The sequence below is a fragment of the Leptonychotes weddellii genome, chromosome 9, assembly GCF_054177405.1.
Source record: "Leptonychotes weddellii isolate Sample4059 chromosome 9, ASM5417740v2, whole genome shotgun sequence".
NCBI lineage: Eukaryota > Metazoa > Chordata > Mammalia > Carnivora > Phocidae > Leptonychotes > Leptonychotes weddellii.
The window spans coordinates 99,648,195-99,671,964 of NC_138377.1; the positions used below are offsets into that span (position 1 = coordinate 99,648,195).

Genomic DNA, 23,770 nt, shown 5'->3' on the forward strand with positions numbered 1-23,770 from the left:
AAACTTTAATTTGCATGTTTTTTCTTCCTTGCAAAGTTATACTTCATGTTTAACAGCCATTTGTATTTCTTATTTAGTGTGCTGTTTCTTCATAAATTTTGCTTATCTTATTAATGTCTGATTTACTCTCTCTACTTTAAGGTCCGTGCTGTGGGTGCAGGGATCTTGTTAGTTTTGTTCATTACATGGTTAGTTCCAGGTACTAGAATGAATGAAGCTCAAGAAATGACTGGCTCATGTCATGCAGCAGTCAAGTTCAGAACTCATGTTTGACTCCAAAGTCCACATGATTTTCCACGATCACTCACGGGAAAAACTAAGCTTTTAACTCACCACCCCAGGGGCCTGATGGGTAATGTAAAACGGCTTAAGTGTGTCAGGAAGTGGACTGTGGCAAAATGGCGAACCTAAGTACAGTCGCAGCGGTTTCTCACGTTTTACTGACATTTGGGAATGGAAGCCCATTGTCGGATTTTTACATGCCCCCAGGCCGGGTTTCTCGCTTTCTTGTGAAATCTCCCGGTTTTTAAATATTTCCAGTCAAAAAAAGACTGCGCTCACATGCAGCCCACCGGCAGCGGATTTGCAAATTCTGGCGTAGAGAGTGGGAACCTGATGAGGCGAATACCTCAGACAGTGAAAGCTAAGAAACGAGGAGGTTTTGTTAAAGTCGAGAATGGGGTTCTGTATCCTAGGGTTTGAGGGCCAGGATTCCTGGAAGGACTGAAATAAACGCAAAGTGGCGGAAGGATCGCACGGTCTTCCCGGCTGTGTCCGGCCATTCCGGCCAGCGCGATCCCGAGTTTCTCCAGCAGCGCCCAAAACAACGTCGTGGGGGCGGTCAGGGTTGCCGTGGAGGAAGAGAACTGCCTGTGTGTTCCCTCACCGGGCCCATTAGCTTCAAGCCGTCGCGAAGCACCACCCGACCCTTAACAGGTTTCCTGAAGACCCTTCCAGGTGAACCGTTCAGGCCCGCGATCTCTTTTAGTTCCCCGCTCAGGCCCCTCCCAACTTCCCCAGAGCCACGACTTCCGTTTGCCTGGTCGTCTGGGAAACCGCTAACTTCCGGCCGCGAAGCGGTGGGCGGAGCCAAGATGGCTGAGGAGCCGCTCGTGAAGGTGAGCGCCGAGTTTCTTTTTGGGGTCCCGTCCGGCAAGCAGGCCAGGGCCAGGCCGGGCGGAGCAGAAAGGCGAGGCAGGTTGGCGGGCTGCCTGTGTCCTACGCAGCTGTCCCTGGGGAAGTGCGGAGCGGGCTCTGGAGCTGCTCGGGGTGCGCGGGGCCAAAGAGCTCCGCTCCTGGGAGCTGGTCCCCCTGGGCAAGGCTGACTTCTTTGCAGCGCTGGGCCTGTGCTGGGATTGCGGTCCCTCTTGGGGTGCGCTGGACGGAAAGGGGAGATTTCATCAGAAATGGCGCTTTTCCTAGTCCCATCTTTTCTGTCTCACGAGGTTTGGAAAGGAAGCACTACCGTTTGTGCAGAGACGGTTTGTGTTTAATCCCCTGGATTAGGAATTGAATATGACAAAGCCTGGAAACTCTGAGCGTCACTGCCTTCTGCCGGTGGGTCGAGACCATGTTTTTTCTCTGTTGTAATTTAGTTTAGGAAAGCGCTGTTTTGGGATTCAGCTGAAGCTTGAGTTAGGCATTAATTAAACTCCACAGAGCTGCTAATACAAAGTAGCCCAGATGAATTCGGGATAACCCAGTGGTAGTTATTTGTGAAGTGTATATTTTTAATTGAATCTAATTTCTGTGAAGTTCTCAGTGTGAAACCTTGTTTACGTTGTTTTAGTGTTGGGTTTCAAAGTATGTTCTACTCATTTGTTAGAATGACTTTATTATTTATTTGGAATGTATTGCCCTTTGAAAAACGCTCTGGGAAACATAGACAAAATAGTTTCTGGCTGACTTTTACAACTTAGTTTTGGCCGTTAAGGAGCAAGGCCAACGCTGTTGGGGCGGGGGGGTTTGTTTTCTGTTCTCTTTTCATATCCAGAGAGGTCAAATTATTGTTATTTTTAAAGATTTTATTTATTTGAGAGAAAGAGAGAGAGAGCATGAGCAAGGGGGCAGAGGGAGAAGCAGGGAGACCGAAGCGGTATTCGATCCCAGGACTCCAGGATCATGACCTGAGCCAAAGGCAGTCGCTTAACTGACTGAGCCACCCAGGCACCCGAGAAGTCAAATTATTTTTAGTGTAATCATACAACTCTGAATACAGGGAAGGAGGCCCAAAGCAAAAATTTTTGTTAAGCTATAAATTAAAAAAAAAAAAAGCCTGATTAATGTTACTGGGTTTTAGATATTAGAAACATATCAAAGAAAATACTTCACCTACATAAATGTAAGGTTTACTGGTAACACAATGCTATAAATATAGCTTATATCTCTACCTGCAATGATAGGTGTTCATAAATAGAATATGAACTTGATTTCTGTGATGGCAGAATTGTCCTGTACTTTTGAATCTAATAGTGTTTTAAAGATAAATTTTGTTTCAATATGACTTTAGCACTTGAGCCTGAAGTTAACTATTTTCATTATTGTCATGTTTATTGCTAGCAGTGTTATATTTGTAGTAATTTCATCTTTTCATGTTACTGCTGCAGGGAGATTTGAATTTCTGCCCTTTTTGGAAGTGATCTCGTATCTTGTAATAAAATTAAAAGGGCCCAACAGTCTCATTCACTCAATCAACAGAGCTGTATCCCACTGAAATAAAAGAAAACTATAAGCATATAGTACAAGGGTATTCATTGCAGTATTGTTTATAGTGGCAAAATGCTGGAAACAAGGTGAATACCCATTAATAGGGTAATAGATGACTTCTGATACTTCCATTCTGAGGATTATTATGCAGCCATTAAAAGTGTTAGAACTATATATGTTGTTGTGGATGGTATACATTTTAAAAAAGCTTGATGTGGAGTAGAGTGTTAAAAAATAAAATTTAACTGAGTAGACTTTAAAGATCTTACTGGCTTTATTCAATGATTCATGAATCAGGCAGCATTCATTCTGTACAAAATGGAAGGCTTCATAGGCAGAAAGGAGTGGGAACAGGGAAGTTACACGAGACAAAAATGTTGGTTGTTGCAAGATCACTTTCCTTTAGATGACGGCAGGGGTCTATCAGGCATATTACCTCACTAATACTTACTGGGTGATTTTTCTTTAATTGAGATTTATTTTTTAAAGATTTTATTTATTTGACAGAGAGAGCACAAGCAGAGGGAGAAGCAGTCTCCCAGCTGAGCAGGGAGCCCAATGGAGGGCTTAATCCCAGGACCCTGGGATCATGACCTGAGCTGAAGGCAGATGCTTAACTGACTGAGCCACCCAGGTGCCCCCTGACTGGGTGATTTCTGATTACTGGTTTAAGATTCTATTCCTGGGAGAGGTAGAAAGTATAATTCAGTCTTTGTTGACATGGGACTTAATAACTCCATTTTGGGCCTTTTTTTGTTTTTTTAAAGTAGGCTCCACAACCAGCGTGGAGCTCAACATGGGGCTTGAATGCATGACCCTGAGATCAAGACCTGAGCTGAGATCAGGAGTTGGACGCTTAACTGACTGAGCCACCGAGGTACCCCCCGGTTTAATAGGGGTATATTGTGTGATCTTAATTTTGTGGCATAAAGAAAAAAACACATAGATCAGTAGATATGGATATATAGATGTGGAGAAGATTAAAAGACTTCAGACAAAGAGAATTTTGGACAAATGCATAAGTAAAAATATAAGACTGCTGTTGTAAAGGCCTTGAGGAGGGATGGAATAAAACTAGGCTAACCTGGGACACACAGAAATTCTAAACTATCAAGGATTATTACCAATTAGTTCCTTAGGAAAACTGGGGACTGATATTTATATTTTATTTAAGAATATGTAAGAAATGGGGGCACCTGGGTGGCTCAGTTGTTAAGCGTCTGCCTTCCGCTCAGGTCATGATCCCAGGGTCCTGGGATCGAGCCCCGCATCAGGCTCCCTGCTCGGTGGGAAGCCTGCTTCTCCCTCACCCACTCTCCCTGCTTGTGTTCTCTCTCTCTGTCAAAATAAATAAAAATCTTAAAAAAAATAAAAAAAAAGAATATGTAAGAAATGATTTCGAGATCTTAATAAAAGCAAATAATACTGATTTCTATGATTTATACTTACAAATTTTTTTATAACTCCCTAATTCCCATTATTCAATGTATTTGTATATATACTTGTTTTTCTTCCTGTAAATTTAAAGATTAAACCTTTCAGAATGGAAAGCAAAAATTACTATTGTACTAGTTGATTTGGCTCAGATATAGTGCCTAGCATATACCAAATATTACATGAATATTTGTTAGATGAATAAATGGTCATAGAACTACATAAAAATGAAGAACCAGAAGAACATGATGTACTCTACATACATCCCAGCTATAAATGAGATCAAGTGGGCTAATAGAATCCTGTCTCAGAATGTTCTGAAAGACTTTTTGAAAAAGAGACTCACTAAAAAATTATAATTTATTTTAATTCTCCTTTCTGCAGAAAGGTTGCTGACTCATGAAGATGCTTTTTGAGTCTTTAAGATTTTTATTTATTTTTTTAGTAACCTCTGTGCCCATTGTGGGGCTGGAACTTACAACCCCAAGATCAAGAGTTGCATGCTCTGCTGACTGAGCCAGCCAGGCAACTTGAACCTTTAAGATTCTTCCCCAAAGTTTAAAAAAATATCCCAGTTAGGGGCACCTGGGTGGCTCTTTTGGTAAACGTCTGACTCTTGATTTCTGCTCAGGACATGATCTCAGGGTTGTGGGATCGAGCCTTGCCTTGGGCATGGAGTCTGCTTGAGATTCTCTCTCCCTCTGCCCCTTCCCCTGCTTGTGTGTGCGCTCTCTCTCTAAATAAATAAAATCTTAAAAAAAAAATCCCAGATAAAAAATAGAGTTCTTTAGCATTTTAAAAACAGCTTTGTTGAGGTTTAATACACGTACCATAAAATTTACGGTTTGATCACTTCTAGTAAATTTATATACTTGCACAACTGTTACCACAATCCACTTAACCTCCATCATTCCAAAAAGTTCCTTTGGGTCCATTTACAACCACTCTTTACTCCTAACCCCAGCTGACCACTGATCTGCTTTGTGTCTCCATAGTTTTGCCTTCTCTACAATTGCATGTAATCACACAATATATAGTCTTATGTGTCTGAATTTCACTTTGCATGTTTTTTGAGGTTCATTTATATTGTACATAGCAGTACTTTGTTCCTTTTTATTTCTAAGCACTATTCCATGGTATGAATATATGCATTTTGTTTATCTACCAATTGATGGACATTAAGACTGTTTTCCTGGGGCGCCTGGGTGGCTCAGTCGGTTAAGCATCTGCCTTCGGCTCAGGTCATGATCCCAGGGTCCTGGGATCGAGCCCCGCATCGGGCTCCCTGCTCCGCGGGAAGCCTGCTTCTCCCTCTCCCACTCCCCCTACTTGTGTTCCCTCTCTCGCTGTGTCTCTCTCTGTCAAATAAATAAATAAAATCTTTAAAAAAAAAAAAAAAAGACTGTTTTCCTGTTTTTGGCTATTATGGATAATGTTGCTGTGAATCTTTGCATGGCCACCCAGGCGCCCATGCATGGATATGTTTTTATTTATCTAGGAGTGAAATTGCTGGGTTGGTAAGTGTATGTTAACAAAAAATCAAAACTGCCAAACTTTTTTTTTTTTTTAGATTTTAATTAATTAATTAATTAATTTTAGAGATAGAGCAAGTGGGGGGAGGAGCAGAGGGAGAGGGACAAGCAGACTCCGAGCTAAGTGCAGAGCCTGATAATGGGGCTCGATCTCAAGACCCTGACCTCAGGGCCCTGAGATCACGAACTGAGCAGAAATCAAGAGTTGGATGCTTGGGGGCGCCTGGGTGGCTCAGTCGTTAAGCGTCTGCCTTGGGCTCAGGTCATGATCCCAGGGTCCTGGGATTGAGCCCCGCTTCGGGCTCCCTGCTCAGTGTGGAGCCTGCTTCTCCCTCTCCCACTCCCCCTGCTTGTGTTCCCTCTTTCACTGTCCCTCTCTCTCTCTCTCTGTCAAATAAATAAATAAATAAAATCTTAAAAAAAAAAAAAAAGATTTGGCTGCTTAACTGGCTGAGCCACCCAGGTGCCCCATGCCAAACTTTTCTAAAGTTGCTGTATACCATTTTACATTTCCATGAGTAGTATGTGAGGGTTTCAGTTTTCTGCGTCCTTGCCTTGTTAATACTTCATATTGTCAGTCTTTTAATATCAGTCATTCTAGTGTATGTATAGTGGTTATTGTGGTTTTAATTTATATTTCCCCAATGAATAATGGTATTGAGTATTGTTTTATGTGCTTATTCACCCATTTCTCTTGGGTCAAGTATCTACAGATTTTTTGCCCCTTTTAAAATGGATTATTTGTTTTAGTAAGATTTCTATATTTGTTAAGTCAAGATAATAAAATAGCTAATAAGTGTGTATTCTGTTTTATTTTGAGGATTTTTTTGTTATGAAGTATATTTTATCTCTAAAAGAATGAATAAAAGGTTATATGTAAGTTTTAAAGAACAGTGTAATGGAAACTTGTGTTTCTACTTCACAGGTTACGAAATGGGTCATTAACAATAACTTTGAATCCTCCTAAATGTCTCTTCCTAAATTTTCCTCCTTTCCCATCAGAAGTATCTCTTTTATCAATTTTATGTTAATCTTTTTGCTTTTCTTTAGTTTTACTATATTTAATACCTCTAGATAATATATTGGTTTTTTTTTTTTTTTTAAAGATTTTTATTTATTTATTTAACAGAGATAGAGAGCACAAGTAGTCAGAACGGCAGACAGAGGGAGAGGGAGAAGCAAGCTCTCCACTGAGCAGGGAGCCCGATGCGGGGCTCGATCCCAGGACCCTGGGATCATGACCTGAGCCGAAGGCAGCCACTTAACCGACTGAGCCACCCAGGCGCCCCGATATATTGGTTTTAAGAAATTGTTTAGTTTTTTCTTTTTTCAATGCTATATATTATCCCATTATAGGAAAATACTATAATTAATTTATCCATTCTACTAGAGATTTGAGTTCTGATTTCTTCAGTTTTATTGAGGTACAGGTGACAAAGTTATAAAATATTTAAAGTGTACAATGTGATCATTTGATATACATTGTGAAAGGATTCCCACCATCAGGTTATTAACAACACATCCTCACTCCACATGTTTTTTTTCCTTGTGAGAACATTCCACCGTTTTAGCAAATTTCAATTATACAGTACAGTTGTTATCAACTATAGTCACCTTAGACCTTATTCATCTTATAGCTGAGAGTTTGTACCCTTTTACCAATCTCTTCCTATTTCCCCTACCTCCCAAACCTGGCAATCACTTTTCTACTCTCTGAGCCTATAAGTTCAACTTATTTTTTCCTTCTGATTTTTAGTTTTAGGTTTTTTTCTTCTTTAAGTTTTTCTTTACTTTAAGTAAAAGTAAGCTCTGTGCGCAATATGGGGCTTGAACTCATGACCCTGAGGTCAAGAGTCACATGCTCTACTGACTGAGCCAGCCAGGAGCCCCTGATTTTTAGTTATTGAAAATAATGTTATTGTGAACAGGGCCAGGGTAAGGCCAGTGAGGTGCTTAGGGTGCAAAATGTAAGGAGTAAGAATGTCTCAGGCCTGGTTGTGAACATTTTTTTTTTTTTAATGTGAACATTCTTATATATGTCTCTTAATCTAAGAGTTTTTCTAGGGTATTCCTAGAAACGGATTGTTGATTCATGGAGTAGGTACATCTTCACTTCATTACTTGTGGGAAACTCTAATGTGGTTGCAACAACTTATACTTCTACCATCAGTTCCTATTGCTTACATCCTTGATATTGTCATAGCTTTAAATTCTGTCAATATGGTTGATATGAAATGAAGTCGTAATGTGATTTTTTTTAAAGTTTTATTTATTTATTAGAGAGAGAGAGAAACAGCATGAGAGGGGAGAGGGTCAGAGGGAGAAGAAGGCTCTGCTATGAGCCAGGAGCCCGATGTGGGACTTGATCCCAGGACCCCGGGATCATGACCTGAGCCAAAGACAGTCGCTTAACCATCCGAGCCACGCAGGCGCCCCAAGTCTTAATGTGATTTTTTTTTTTAAGGATTTTATTTATTTATTTATTTGACAAGAGACTCAGCAAGAGAGGGAACATAAGCAGGGGGAGTGGGAGAGGGAGAAGCAGGCTCCCCGCGGAGCAGGGAGCCCGATGCGGGGCTCGATCCCAGGACCCTGGGATCACGACCTGAGCCAAAGGCAGACGCTTAACTACTGAGCCACCTAGGCGCCCCTGATTTTAACTGACTTTTACCTGATTATTTTTTTTTTTTAAAGATTTTTTTATTTATTCATTTGAGACACAGAGATAGAGAGAGAGGGAGAGAGCATGAGCAGGGAGAGAGGCAGAGGGAGAGGGAGAAGCAGGCTCCCTGCTGAGCAGGAAGCCCGATGCGGGGCTCGATCCCAGGACGCTGGGATCATGACCTGAGCCGAAGGCAGACGCTTAACCATCTGAGCCACCCAGGTGCCCCGTTTTTACCTGATTATTAATTAGGTGGAGCACCAGTGGTTGTGTCTTTTCCTTTTCTGTTCAGTGCCTGGTTCATATGTTTTGCTGCTTTTTCTTTCTTCTTTTTTTTTTTTTTTAAGAATTTTTACTTATTTATTTGAGAGAGAGCAGAGTGAGTGAGCGAGAGAGAACACGAGTGTAGGGGGAGGGTCAGAGGGAGAGGGAGAAGCAGGCTCCTGCTGAGCAAGGAGCCTGATGCGGGGCTCGATCCCAGGACCCTGGGATCATGACCTGAGCCGAAGGCAGATGCTTAACTGACTAAGCCACCCAGGAGCCCCATGTTTTGCTTATTTTTCTACTTGGATGTTTTTCTTACTGGTTTTTTTTTTTTAATTTTTTGATTGTTATGTTAATCACCATACATTACATCATTAGTTTTGGTATAGTGTTCCATGATTCATTGTTTGTGCATAACACCCAGTGCTCCATGCAGAATGTGCCCTCTTTAATACCCATCACCAGGCTAACCCGTCCTCCCACCCCTGTTTTCTTTTTACTGATTGTTTTGTAGTTAGTTACAGGTTCTGGCTGATAATCCTTTATCTTTTATTTATTTTTTTGGTTTTGTATTGCAAGTATCTTCTCTTAGTTTTCTTTTTTTTAAAAAAGATTTTATTTATTTGTTTGACAGAAGGAGACACAGCGAGAGAGGCTGCACAAGCAGGGGGCATGGGAGAGGGGGAAGCAGGCTTCCCGCGGAGCAGGAAGCCTGATGCGGGACTTGATCCCAGGACTCTGGGATCATGACTTGAGCTGAAGGCAGACGCTTAACGACTGAGCCACCCAGGCGCCCCTTCTCTTAGTTTTCTATCTTCACTTCCTTTTTGGAACAGAAGCTCTTAATTTTATTTATTTAAAAAAATTTTTTTTTTAAGATTTTATTTATTTATTTGACAGAGAGAGTTAGCGAGAGCAGGAACACAAGCAAGGGGGGAGTGGGAGAGGGAGAAGCAGGCTTCCCCCCAACTCGATCCCAGGACCTTGGGATTATAATAACCTCAGCCGAAGGCAGACACTTAATGACTGAGCCACCCAGGCACCCCTGGAAGTTCTTAATTTTAATGTAGTTGAATATTTAGATCTTTTCTCAATTGGTTTGTGTTTTTATATCTTACTGAAGTAATCCTTCCCTATCCTATATTTTTTCTAAAGGTTTTTTTTTTTTTAAGATTTTATTTGCTTTTCAACAGAGAGAGAGACAGCGAGAGAGGGAACACAAGCAGGGAGAGGGAGAAGCAGGGTTCCCGCTGAGCAGGGAGCCTGATGGGGACTCAGTCCCAGGACCCTGGGATCATGACCTGAGCCGAAGGCAGACGCTTAATGACTGAACCACCCAGGAGCCCTCTAAAGGTTTTTAAATTTGCCTTGTTCATTTTTAGTCTTTATCTTAATTCATTTTCATTTTCCTGATAAAGCTTTTCTCTTTTTTTTTTTTTAAAGATTTTTTTTTTATTTATTTGACAGAGAGAGACACAGCGAGAGAGGGAACACAAGCAGCGGGAGTGGGAGAGGGAGAAGCAGGCACCCCGCTGAGCGGGGAGCCCGATGCGGGGCTCGATCCCAGGACCCTGGGACCATGACCTGAGCCGAAGGCAGACGCTTAACCGACTGAGCCACCCAGGCGCCCCAAAGCTTTTTCTCTTTTTAAAAAGATTTTATTTATTTATTTGACAGAGAGATAGCACAAGTAGGCAGAGCAGCAGGCAGAGCGAGAATGAGAAGCCAGCTTCCCGCAGAGCAGGGAGCCCGATGGGGGACTTGATCCCAGGATGCTGGGATCATGGCCTGAGCTGAAGGCAGAGGTAGAGGCTTAACTGACTGAGCCACCCAGGCACCCCTAAAGCTTTTTCTATTGAAGTCTGTTTTGTTTAATGTTAATATGGCTACTTTAGTTTTCTTTTTGTTTCTGTTCTCCTGGTGTGTCTTTTTCCATCGTTTTACTTTGTTTTTCTTTGCCTGTTTTAGATGTGTCTTTATATAAATAGCATACATCTAGATTTTTTAAAACATCCACCCTGATAACTGGAGAATTTCATTTTTTTCTCCTTCTTTTCTTGCCTTTTTTTTTTTCTGAGTTTCTTTCTTTTTCTCTCTCTCCTCTTCTCATTTAATTACTTGTAAGTTATATACTCTATTCTTTAGTCTTCCTTTAATGAGTATACAATTTTTTTTTTTTTAAAAAGGTTTTATTTATTTGACAGAAACACAGCTAGAGAGGGAACACAAGCAGGGGGAGTGGGAGAGGGAGAAGCAGGCTCCCCGTGGAGCAGGGAGCCTGATGCGGGGCTCGATCCCAGGACCCTGGGACTAGGACCTGAGCCGAAGGCAGACGCTTAACGACTGAGCCACCCAGGCGCCCTGAGTATACAATTTTTTAAAAATATTCAACTGAAAGTTTAAATTTAAAACTCAGTAATGTAGGGATTATCAAATGCTTCATTACTCATTGCCTTCTGTCAGTTCATGCTACTGTTGTTCAGTTTTGTAGTTTTTGTGTTTCTCAACACCACAAATTATACTTTTGTTTTATTCAGTTAGTGGATGTTTAGAATACTTCCATATTTTACCAATTCCTTTGCTCATTCCACTCCTTCATTCTGGCGTTCTTTTCCTTTTTCTTAATGTATATCCTTTAAAAGTTTATTTAAACAAAAAATTTTTTAAAGTTTTTTTTAGGTAATCTCTACACTCACCATGGGTCTTAGACTTAAAACCCCAAGATCAAGAGTCACATTCTCTTCCGACTGAGTCAGCCTGGTGCCATGAAAGTTAGTTTTGATAGATGTAAGAGTTTAGACCTGAGGTTGACAAACTTTTTGTAAAGGGCCAGTAATAAATATTTTGGGCTTTGTGGGCCAGTCTCTGTTGCAAGTAACTCAGCTATGCAGTTGTAGTGTGGAAACAACCATAGACAAGAAATAAACGTGTGTGCGATTGTGTTCTGATAAAATTTTATTTTAGACACTTAAATTTGAATTTTATATAATTTTCAGGTGTTACAAAATATTAAAAAATGTAAAAACTATTAAAAATGTAAAAACGGGTGCCTGGGTGGCTCAACTGGTTGAGTGTCTGACTCTTGGTTTTGACTCAGGTCATGATCTCATGGTCATGGGATTGAGCCCCGCATCAGGCTCCCCGCTCAGTGTGAAGTCTACTTCAGATTCTTTCCCCCTCTGCCCCTCCTTGCTTGCACGAGTGCGTGTGAGCGCGCTCTCTCTCTTTAATAAATAAATAAATAAATAAATAAATAAATAAAATCTTTTTAAAAAAATGTAAAAAGCATTCTTAGTGTGTTGGCCATGTAAAAATGGGTTGGATTTGTTTGACCTGCAGGCCATAGTTTGCTGACCTTGTGTTTAGATTAACATTCATTTTACTTAGCACCTGAGACATGGGAGTGATTTTTCTTATAATGTCTTTATGTGTAATTATTTCCCATTTTTAATTGTTGAGATGCCAGCTATCAGTCTAATTATCCTTTCTGTATAGCTTATCTGGTGATACTTTTTTTCTTTGGTTGCTTTTAAGAACTTATTGTCTCTGGTGCAGGTCCTTGTGATGTATGCAAGTGTGGATTTATTTTCATTTAACCTGGTCAGGATTGATTGAACATTCTGAATCTAAAGATTAGTGTCTCTCATTACTTCTGGAAATTTTCAGCCATTATTTTTGTTTATATCTTACCATATCATATGTAACAAAGGAGGTAGTTATAAGAAAAATCCCTTTGAAGATTTTCTGCAAAGTTAGAGTATAAGATAGTATTTATTATATTCAATAATGTCCTTTAAAAAAAAAAAACTCCCTCCTAGGGGTGCCTGGGTGACTCAGTTGGTTAAGTCGCAAACTCTTGATTTCAGCTCAGGTCATGATCTCTGGGTCATGGGATCAAGCCCCACATCAGGCTCAGTGCTCAGCAAGGAGTCTGCTTGAGGAGTCTCTCTCCCTTTCCCTCTGCCCATCCCCCTGCTTGTACTTGCTCTCTCTCTCTCTAAATTAAATAAATAAATCTTAAAACAATTCCTAGAATTGAGTGCTAGGTAATTTCTATATAGGAGACCTCATAAACTTCTTTTTATCAAAGTTACTACTTTTTTGGTTTGGCTGTTAGGATGTATAGCATTAAGTATAATACTAATATGTAGTGTCTAAGAGCTTAGTACATTTATTTGTGCACATTTTATGCATTATATATTACTCAGGGTGCCTTGGTGGCTCAGTCAGTTAGTGTCTGACTCTTGGTTTCTGCTTGGGTCACGGTTATGGGCTTGAGCCCCACATCAGGCTCCTCATTCTGTCTAGAGTCTGCTTGAGATTCCCTCTCCTTCTCCCTCTCCCCTGCTCATGCTCTCTCTCTTTCAAATAAATAAAATCTTAAATATATATATATGTAATTATATATTACACATAAGTATGTAGATATGTAGATGTGCATTCTACATTATTAATAGTTTGGCTAGCAAAAGTATGACTTGACATTGCTTTTTAAGCCATATTAAAAAATGGTTTTTAATTTTTCTTTGTGCCTATATGTAGTTAATGGATTAATTGCATGATTGGAGAGCTACTGATTATGGTTATTTGAATCCTTTTTTAAGTTAGCAAGATTTATGGTGATGCTTTCACATAGACTTCTTTCTTTTCAGAGAACTCCGGTTCCTGCATCTGCTGAATCTCAGAAACCCCGGCTGAAAAAAGGTCAGTACGCAATTTCATTGTATGTGTATATTTGCACAGATTTTTTATTGATTCTTTGTTTATATGCATTAGAGCTTTTAAAAATGTGCGTTTTGGAGAAAAACAGTAATAGTCTAAATGATCCTCTATACCTAGCTTTTATTTTATGGAGTTGTTAGATATTTTGGGATTGATTGTGCCTGTAAGTGTGTTTAAATGGGGCTTTATTATTATGTAAGTGTGTATTTTCTACTTGTGGAAAAAACACTGTGAAGTTCTCATGGTACATATCAGGCCTCACATAATCTCATGTCTATGTTAAATAAGTGTGAGGTTTTGTGAAAATTGAGTCTGTGAAGACTAGGTAAGGGCATATACTGTGAAGAGCTGCATTTAAAAATCTAATAGAGATTATGTTCTGTTTTATTTAGAGGAATAGGATTCCTTCATTTGTTAACTTATAAAGTCTTAGGAAGGCTTGCATCAGATTGTAGTTTACTATATTGGATATTCTGTCAATGTCTAATAAACATGTCTAATGCCTAACAAACTTAGAAAAACCCAGACTTTTTACTTAGCAGAAGAGACCATCTATTTTATTATTTACCCATTTATTATTTTCTAGATGAGGAAATGAAGGCTGAGGGGAAGAGGCATGACTTGTTCAGGGTCATGGGTGTAGTTCTTGTCTGCATTATGAGACAATGCAATACATCCTTTTGCAGCATGTGTTTTCCTGTTGTCTGCTAAGATTTTTACATTTCATTTTGCCAATAAATTGTTTAGCTTACTTGGGCCATTTCTGTTCCTCTTTGAAATTCTGATACAAGTTGTTGGAAAATATGATTGCCTTCAGAATTTGTTTTCAAAGGGTTTTTCAGGAATACATCTTTCATTGAAAGAGCATTACATCTGTAATTTAGATTATTTGTGAAGCTTAGGTGTTTCTTCTAATATCTAACATAGTTGCTAATATTTTTTATATTACATCGTTTTGGACATGAGAACAATCTTGCTGTGATGTCTGTCACTTCGTTTAATCGCTGGGGTGATTTGGCTAGTTACGTGGGGCTAGTGGGTAGTATGATTGTCTCTCTAGTGTTCTTTCCATGCTTCCTCCAGAGTCAAACTCCATGATTCGACTGAGTCCCAGTCTAGGAGAGCTGGGACTAATTAGTATATACCAATCAAAAATTGGCATGTGCCCAAATCAGGCTAATGAGATACAAAGCTGATAGCTGTGGGGCAAAGGGTCACATTGGACACGTTATGCTATAAGATGTAACAGTGCTGTAGTGCCCCTCCCAATCCTTTCTTCCCACTTTCTGATTTCTATGATTAAAGTTTAGTTTTCCCTGTTCTTGAACCCCTCATATACGAGTATTTACCCAGTTCCGGGACCCGTGATAGGTATCGGGAATATAAAGATAAATAGGGCCTGGATTCTGCCCTCAGGAATTGACAGTCTTCAGGGTGTATAAGAAATAAGCAAATTATTGCAGTGTAGTGTATGCCTTCCAGCTTTTTCAACTCTTTTTCATATGAAATGTCTAGAACTCTTTTGCCGTTATTACTTTGGTTCTCTGGTGGAATTCACTGTTCCCCTTGGAAGTATAAATTCCAGGACTAAACAGAATATTTCAGGTGTGAACAAGGCCAAGTGGAATGTCTGGAAGGTAAAAATCTCTTCATCTGGATCTTTTATTTTTTTTAGTCCAGTGCAAAGTTGCATTGCCTTTTGGTCAACCATTTTACACATTTGCAATACCACTATATCCAGTTCCAGGGGTATCATTCATGTAGAGTACAATGACTGCAGTGTAAATGATACCTTTGGACTTGTGCAAGGTAGTGATACAGGCACCTAAAATATCGAGGGTATAACCTCTTAATCTGACCTTAATTTCTGGGTTCCGTAACCCAAGATTTTATCAGTCAGTATGGTGAATTACATTGATGAAATTTTTGGAATGTTGTACCGCCTTTCAGTTCCTGGGATAAACCCCACATGGTCATGATGTATTAACCTTTTTATATGTTACTGACTCAGTTTGCTATTTTTTGTTAAGGACTTTAGCTTCTTTTTATGAGGGATGTTGGCCTATAGTTATTATTATTTTTTTTTGCAATGCTTTTGTCTTTTTTTGGTATCAGGGTTATGCTGGCGTCAAAACAATTTGGGAGCTATTCACTCTTCTCTTTCCTGGAAGATTTTGCTTAGAATTGGTGTTATGTCTTTTCTTAAATGTTTGCTAGAGTGTGACGATGAAGCAATCTGGGTCATGATTTCTCTGTGTTGGAAGGCATTTAAGTACAAACTCAATTTCTTTAATAGATATTATGAGTTTATTCAGATTATATGTATTTCTTTAGGGAGAGCTTTGGTAGTGTTTTTCTTTCAAAGAAATTTGTCCATTTCATCTCAGTTATCAAATTTATTGGTATAAAGGTCATGACACTCCTGTATTTTCCTTTTAATATCTGTAGGATGTGTAGTGATAGTCCCTGTGTTCCTGATTTTGATGATTTATGTCTACTGTCATTTTTTTCTTGGTCAGCCTGGCTAGAGGTTTATCCATTTTATTGATCTTTTCAAAGAACCAACTTTTGATTTTATTTTTTCTTCTTTCTTGCTTTTCTGTTTCAATTTCATTGATTTCTGCTCTTATCTAATATTGTGTTTAATTTGCAGTTTCTTTTTTCTTTTTCCAGTTTCTTTTTCTTTTTTTTCTTTTATTTTTTTCATTTTTAATAGCTCTATTTTTTTTTTTGATGTAGTGTTCCATGATTCATTGTTTGTGCATAACACCCAGTGCTCCATGCAGAACGTGCCCTCTTTAATACCCATCACCAGACTAACCCATTCCCCCCACCCCCCTCCCCTCTAGAACCCTCAGTTTGTTTCTCAGAGTCCATAGTCTCTCATGGTTCATCTCCCCCTCCAATTTCACCCCTTCATTTTTCCCTTCTTACTGTCTTCTTTTTTTTAACATATAATGTATTATTTGTTTCAGAGGTACAGGTCTGTGATTCAACAGTCTTACACAATTCACATGCTCACCATAGCACATACCCGCCCCAATGTCTCTCACCCAGCCACCCCATGCCTCCCACCCCCCACCACTCCAGCTGATATGAGGAATTTTTCCAGTTTCTTAAGGTAGGAACTTAGATCATCGGTTTGAGTCTTTCTTCTTTTCTATTGTAAGCATTTAGTACTTTATGTTTCCCTCTAAGCACTGTTTAACTGGTTCATATGCATTTCAAATGTTATGTTTTAACTTTTTTTTTTATTTTGTATTTTTTTTAAAGAATTTATTTATTTGACAGAGAGAGAGACAGCAAGAGAGGGAACACAAGCAGGGGGAGTGGGAGAGGGAGAAGCAGGCTTCCCGCCGAGCAGGGAGCCCGACGTGGGGCTCAATCCCAGGACCCTGGGACCATGACCTGAGCCGAAGGCAGACGCTTAATGACTGAGCCACCCAGGCGCCCTGTTTTAACTTTTATACAATTCTAAATATTTTAAAATTTCCTTTGTGTTCCCCTTTAACCCATGTATATTTAATAAAGGTACTAATCAATTTTCCTATATGGAATTTTTCCAGATTTTTTTTTTGTTGTTGTTATTGGTTTCTAGTTTAATCTAGTTATGGTTAGAAAACATACTTTATATGGTTTGTGTTATGGCCCAGAATGTGATCTGTGTTCATGAATATTCCATGTGCCTTGAAAAGAATTTGTATTGTCCTGTTGGATGGAGTAATCTGTAAATGTCAGTTAGGTCAAGTTGTTTGATAATGTTGTTAATCTAGGTACTTATCGATACAGATATTAATATCCTTATCAAGATACTGATATCCTTAATGAGAGAAGAGTGTTAAAGTATGCACATGTAATTATGGGTTTGTCTATTTCCACTTAAAGATCTATCAATTTTTACTTCGTGTATTTTGAAGATCTGTTGTTGGATGCATAGACATTTAGGATTGTTTGACTTCTTGGTGAATTGACTCTTTTATAATTATTTAATGTCCTCTTCTATTCCTGATAATATTCCTTATTTGAAGTCAGCTTTGTCTGATGATAATAGAGATGTTCCAGTTTTGCTTTGATTAGTGTTTGTATGATAATGTATAGTTTATAAACAGTCAGATTCACCTTTTTTTAAAGTATGAAGTTCTGGGAGTTTTGACAAGTGAAAATAGTCGTGTGACTACCACCACCACCACAGTCAAGATAAAGAACAGCTTAATCACCCTCAGTAATTCACCTTGACTTTGTAGTAGACCACTTCTTCCACTTCCAGTTGCTGGCAATCATTGATTTTTTTCTACCTATAGTTTTATCTTTTCGAGAATATCATTCATTCATTCATTCATTTATTTTTTAAGATTTTATTCGAGAGAGAGACAGCGGGAGTGAGCTCAAAGCAGGGCTAGTGGCAGGCAGAGGGAGAGGGAGAACCAGGCTCCCTGAGGAGTCAGGAGCTGGATGCAGGGCTTGATCCCAGGACCCTGAGATTGTGATCTGAGCCAAAGGCAGACGCTTAACCGACTGACCCACTCAGGCGCCCCAAGAATATCATTTAAATGAAGCATACATTATGTAATGTGTGTATACACACCCTTTTGGGTGACTTTTTTCACCTAGTGTAATGTTTTTGAGATTTATCCATGTCGTTGCGTGTTTGAGTTTCTTTTTATTGATAAGTAGTAGTCAGTTGTATGTGTATACTGCAGTTCATTCGTCCATCCATTCACCAAAGGACTTTTAGGGTTTTGGCTATTACAAATACAGCTGCTACATAAACATTTGCTTAGAGGGTTTTGTGTGAACATATTTTTATTTCATTTGTGAAGTGTCTTGGAATGGGATTGCTGGATGGTATTGTGAGTATATGTTTAGTTTTATTGAAAATTGCCAAGCTGTTTTCCAAAGTAGTTAAACCATTTTGTATTTCCTTCTACAAAGTATGAGTGTTCCTTATACCTCATAAATGATTTGGGAAATAGTCTCTCCTTTTTAATTTTCTGGAAGAGTTTGTGGAGAATTGACTAATTTCATCCTTAAGTATTGGTTGTAATGTTTCTGTGAAGGCATTTGGGCCTGGCGTTTTCTTTCTTTCTTTTTTTTTTTTTTAAAGATTTTATTTATTTATTTATTTGAGAGAGAGAGAGAGAAACAGCATGAGAGGGGATATGGTCAGAGGGAGAAGCAGGCTCCCCGCTGAGCCGGGAGCCCGATGTGGGACTCGATCCCAGGACTCCGGGATCATGACCTGAGCCGAAGGCAGTCGCTTAACCAACTGAGCCACCCAGGCGCCCGGGCCTGGCGTTTTCTTTTGTAGAAATGTTTTCAACAATAAATTCAATTTATTTAATAGAGATAGGGCTAAACAGGTTACTTAATTTTTCTTAATTGAGCTTTGGTAGTTTATGTCTTTTAAGGAATTTTTTCACTTCATCTAAATTGTCTGATTTATTGGCATGAGTTCACAATTTTCCCTAGCAGGTATTAAAAATACTCTGAACGTTTTATAATTAAAACAGTATATTACTGGTACACAATTAGAAGATAAACCAGTGGGGGGTGGGGCACGTCTGGGTGGCACGGTCAGTTGAGCGACTGACTCTTGATTTCAACTCAGGTCCTGATCTTAGGTTCATGAGATCCAGTATCACGTAGGCTTCACACTCAGTGCAAGTCTGTGCTTGTCCTTCTCCCTCTGCCCCTCCCCCTGCTTGAGTGCACACTCTCTCTCTCAAATGAATAAATAATTTTTTTTTAAATAAATCTTTAAAAAGGGGTGCCTGGGTGGCTCAGTCGTTAAGTGTCTGCCTTCGGCTCAGGTCATGATCCCGGGGTCCTGGGATCGAGCCTCGCGTCAGGCTCCCTGCTCAGCGGGAAGCCTGCTTCTCCCTCTCCCACTCCCCCTGCTTGTGTTCCCTCTCTCGCTCTCTCTCTCTCTCTGTCAATTAAATAAATAAAATCTTTAAAAAAAAAAGAACTCTTAAAAACTTGGGGTAGGGGAAAAAGACCAAATAATAAAAAATGGATAAAACACAATCACAATTTACACACATACACAAACACACTATAAGAATGACCTTTGGGCACATGAAAAATATGTTCAACCTGACTCAGAGAAATTAAAATTAAATCCATACTAAGGTACCATTTCTCACCTATCAGGATAGCTAAAATTAAAAAGTGCGAGTACACATTCAATTTGCGAGGCTGTGGGAAACAGACACTGTCTTACATTGCTGGTAAGAATCTCAATTGTTACGGAAGGGAATTTGGCAACATCTAATAAAACTCTATAATCACATTTCTAGGACTTTACTCTGAAGATAACATCTCTGACAATAAACAAAGGCTTATTAACTATTATTCTTTGTGCTGCTGTGATTGTAAAATATTGGAAACTTAAATGCCTGTGTATAAAGAATGTTTGAATAAATGGTAGTATAGCCACATAATAGAGTACACTGCTGCTTTAAAAGAATAAGATTAATATGATTTGATATAGAGTGATTTCCAAGATAAATTGTTACCTTAAAAAACAGTACAAAAGAGTAGTTGCCGTATGCTACATTTTTATAAGAAAGAAGGGGAAATAAAAAATATGTATGTGCTTATTTTCACGAAAAAGAACCACCAGAAGGATATATCAGAAACAAATGAGATTGGCTATCTACGGGGCCTTGTATGGAAATGCTGTGGAAAGGATAGGGGATGTGACACTTCTTTAGGTATGTCTTTCTGTGTAGTTCCGACTTTTGGAATCATGTATTATTTCAATAAAAATTGGGAAAACAAAAATCTTAAAAATAAAATGCAAGCAGAAGCCAATATGCTATGGTTTATTGGAGTCAAGTTTTCTTACTGTTGGAGAAGGGAGTTACATGATATAGAAAGGGGAGAGGTGAAATTAAACCCTAATGGATTAGGGGTGGATTGGAATTGGAGGTATTAGTATTGAAGGCATGGATTTTAATACAGATACATACTTATAGAATAGATTTTTTCCCTACTTCTGTCCACTGAGAAGGGTTAGCATCAATGACACCCTAGTAGCCATGAGCACGGTTAGTGCCCAGATCTTAGTTTCTATGTAGTTCCAGTAAAAGGAACCAGGGTTCCTTAGAGAAATGCCTAATTCCATGTGTAAAGCTAGGAGAGTACAAGATGAACCTGGGATATCTTGTGCCAGAAAGTAAAGAATGGCTTACAGAGTGATGGGAGTTTGTCATAAAGACACAGAAGTGGATTTTAAGGGCTTTATCTGGCCACTGGCCAGTTCTGGAGTGATTTAAGCTTCCAACAATATAGCAATGGATTATAACACATGGAATAAAATAAGAATACACCAGTGCATACTGATAGAAATATACTAATAAGGAAAAGTTCTTTCTTTTAAAATAGAATGATAACTAGTAAGTATAGAATGAATGATAGAAAATTACCACTTGGCAACCATCATAGCAGTAATTGATTCATGCAAAACTCTTCAGTGGATCTAAACTAGTGGGTAAAAGTTTGATGGGAAACAGGATATTTACATAAGTCTCTAAATCTCTCTCCATAAGATATATTTTAATTATGAAGTAGTAATAACTTCATAGTGAAAAAATTTGCCAGACACTACCTTGACCAAATGATAACATCACATTAATGGAGCAAATCAGTATCCTATGCTTCCTAAATCACTTCTATGGTATTCTTGCCAAAAATAATACCTTCAGTCTAATCTTTTTTTTTTTTTTTAAAGATTTTATTTATTTGACAGAGAGAGACACAGCGAGAGAGGGAACACAAGCAGGGGGAGTGGGAGAGGGAGAAGCAGGCTTCCCGCTGAGCAGGGAGCCCGATGCGGAGCTCGATCCCAGGACCCTGGGATCATGACCTGAGCCGAAGGCAGACGCTTAACGACTGAGTCACCCAGGCGCCCCCTTCAGTCTAATCTTGAAGAAATATTAGATGAACCCAAATTGAGAGGTAGTCTACAAAATAGCCTGCATTAAAAAGAAAAATGTCAAGGTCATGGAAGGCAAAAATTAAAGAAGACTAAAGAGACATGAAGCAAACTATAACATATGGTCCTAGATTTGATTCTAGAGCAGAAAAACATCTTTTTTTTTTTTTTTAAAGTTTATTTATTTACTTTTAGTAATCTCTACACCCAATGTGGGCCTCGAACTCAGAACTCTGAGGTCAGGCGTCGCATGCTCTTTCGACTGAGCCAGCCAGGTGTCCCCAGAAAAGGGGCGGCTGGGTGGCACAGTCAGTTAAGCGCCTGACTCTTGGTTTTGTTTCAGGTCGTGATTTCAGGCTTGTGAGATTGAGCCTCACATAGGGCTTTGTGCTCAGCGCAGAGTTGCCTTAAGATTCTCTCTCCCTCTGCCCCCTCCCCCTGCTCGTGCTCTCTCTCTCAAAAGTAAATAAATCTTACGTTTTTAAAAAGATTTTATTTATTTATTTGACAGAGACACAGAGAGAGAGGGAACACGAGCAGGGGGAGTGGGAGAGGGAGAAGCAGACCTCCGGCCGAGCAGGGAACCCCATGTGGGGCTCAATCTCAGGACCCTGAGATCATGATCTGAGCCAAGGGCGGACGCTTAATGACTGAGCCAAAAGTAAATAAATAAATAAAGTATAAATAAATAAAGTAATATTACATTATTTTCTAAATTGTAAAATATATAAAATTTAACCATTTTTAAGCATACAGTCCGGTGGCATTAGTTACATTTACAGTGTTGTGCAACCATCACCACTGTCTATTTCCAAAACTTTCATCCCAACCAGAAACTCTGTACCCATTAAGCAATAATTTTCCTTTGTACCTTCCCCCCAGTCCCTAGTAACTTCTTCTTTCTGTCTCTATGAAATTTGCCTCTTCTAGATATTTGATATATTCAGAATAGTATTTGTCCTTTTGTGTCTGGCTTATTACATTTAGCATAATGTTTTTTTTTTTTAAGCTTTTATTTATTTATTTGACAGAGACATAGAGAGCACAAGTAGGCAGAGCGGCAAGAAGAGGGAGAGGGAGAAACAGACTCCCTGCCAACGCGGGGCTCGATCCCAGGACGCTGGGATCATGACCTGAGCTGAAGGCAGACACTTAACTGACTGAGCCACCCAGGCGCCCCTAGCATAATGTTTTTTTTTTTTTTAATTTTATTTATTTATTTGCGAGAGAGAATGAGATAGAGAGAGCATGAGAGGGGGGAGGGTCAGAGGGAGAAGCAGACTCCCTGATGAGCAGGGAGCCCGATGTGGGACTCGATCCCAGGACTCCAGGATCATGACCTGAGCCGAAGGCAGTCGCTTAACCAACTGAGCCACCCAGGCGCCCCCCTAGCATAATGTTTTAAAGATTCATCTATGCTGCAACATGTATACAGACGTCATTCTTTTTTAAGGCTGAATGATACTCCACTGTATGTGTATCTCACATTTTGTTTATCCACTTGTCTGTTAATGGACACAGACAGGTGGTTTCCAACTTCAGGCTGTTGTAAATAATGCTGCAGTGAACACTGGTGCACAGATTTCTGTTTGAGATGCTGCTTTCATTCCTTTTGGGTGTATATCTACGAATGGAATTCCTGGATTGTACGGTAATTCTATGTTTAGTTTTTTTAGGAAATGCCAAACTGTCTTCTACAGCAGCTGCATGTGCAAAGGCTCCAATTTCTCCACATCCTTGCCAACACTGTTATTTTCTGCTGCTGCTTTTTTTTTTCTTTTTAAATAGCTATCCTAGTAGGTGTGAAGTGGTATCTCCTTGTGGTTGCCATTTACATTTCCATAACGATATTGGGCATCTCTTCTCATGCTCTTATTGGCCATTTGTATATGTTCTTTGTAGAACTGCCTATTTTCAAATGCTTTACCCATTTCTACATTGGGTTGTCTTTTTGTCATTGAGGTTAGGGCTATTTTAATAGTGATTGATTCATGTCTTCCCCGCCCCCCCCCCCCAAGAGGTGTATGCTTCAGTTATTTCAGGATTTTATTTAAAAATTTGATTTTAAGAACCTTATACAGTACCATTTAGCTTAAAAAAGCCAACATTCTTTTCTCTCTCTTTAGTCTGAAAAGAAAGATTTAAAGGAATTGAGAATCTAGTCTTGATTTAATTTTGGAAATAAAGTTTTAGCTAAGCATTATCCTCTTTTTCCTCATGTCTTAAGTATCATGTAGAACTAGAGTGATGAGTAAGTTATTTATATTTAAAAATTATCAAGGCACCATTATATGCAGAGAAATATTCAAGTGTGAATTGACATAATACTTCTGAGTAAAAGTTTGTCAGTATCAGGAACTGTAAAAGTTTATATTATTTAACTTAGTACTTCCTGTTCTAAGAATCTATCCTAATAAAGTATCCTCAGCACATGTATGATTTCATTCTTTTTTTTTTTTTTTAAAGATTTTATTTATTTATTTGACAGAGAGAGACACGGCAAGAGAGGGA

The 23,770-nt window shown here is 39.2% G+C and overlaps 1 protein-coding gene across 4 annotated transcripts in view; it reads left to right on the forward strand.

The window, feature by feature from the left end:
- Nucleotides 1-1,007: 1,007 nt before the first annotated feature.
- BBS4 (Bardet-Biedl syndrome 4) overlaps nucleotides 1,008-23,770 on the forward strand; it is a 61,246-nt gene continuing 38,483 nt past the window's right edge. Inside the window, exons 1-2 of one of the 4 annotated variants that reach the window (XM_081831364.1) lie at nucleotides 1,008-1,118; nucleotides 13,251-13,302. In XM_081831364.1, coding sequence (XP_081687490.1) covers nucleotides 1,095-1,118; nucleotides 13,251-13,302 — 76 coding nt within the window. In that variant the 5' untranslated portion in view covers nucleotides 1,008-1,094. Of the gene's footprint in view, nucleotides 1,119-1,445; nucleotides 1,558-9,791; nucleotides 9,952-13,250; nucleotides 13,303-23,770 lie in introns of those variants that run through there. The other 3 variants (XM_081831362.1, XM_081831365.1, XM_081831363.1) reach the window with 3 other exon arrangements.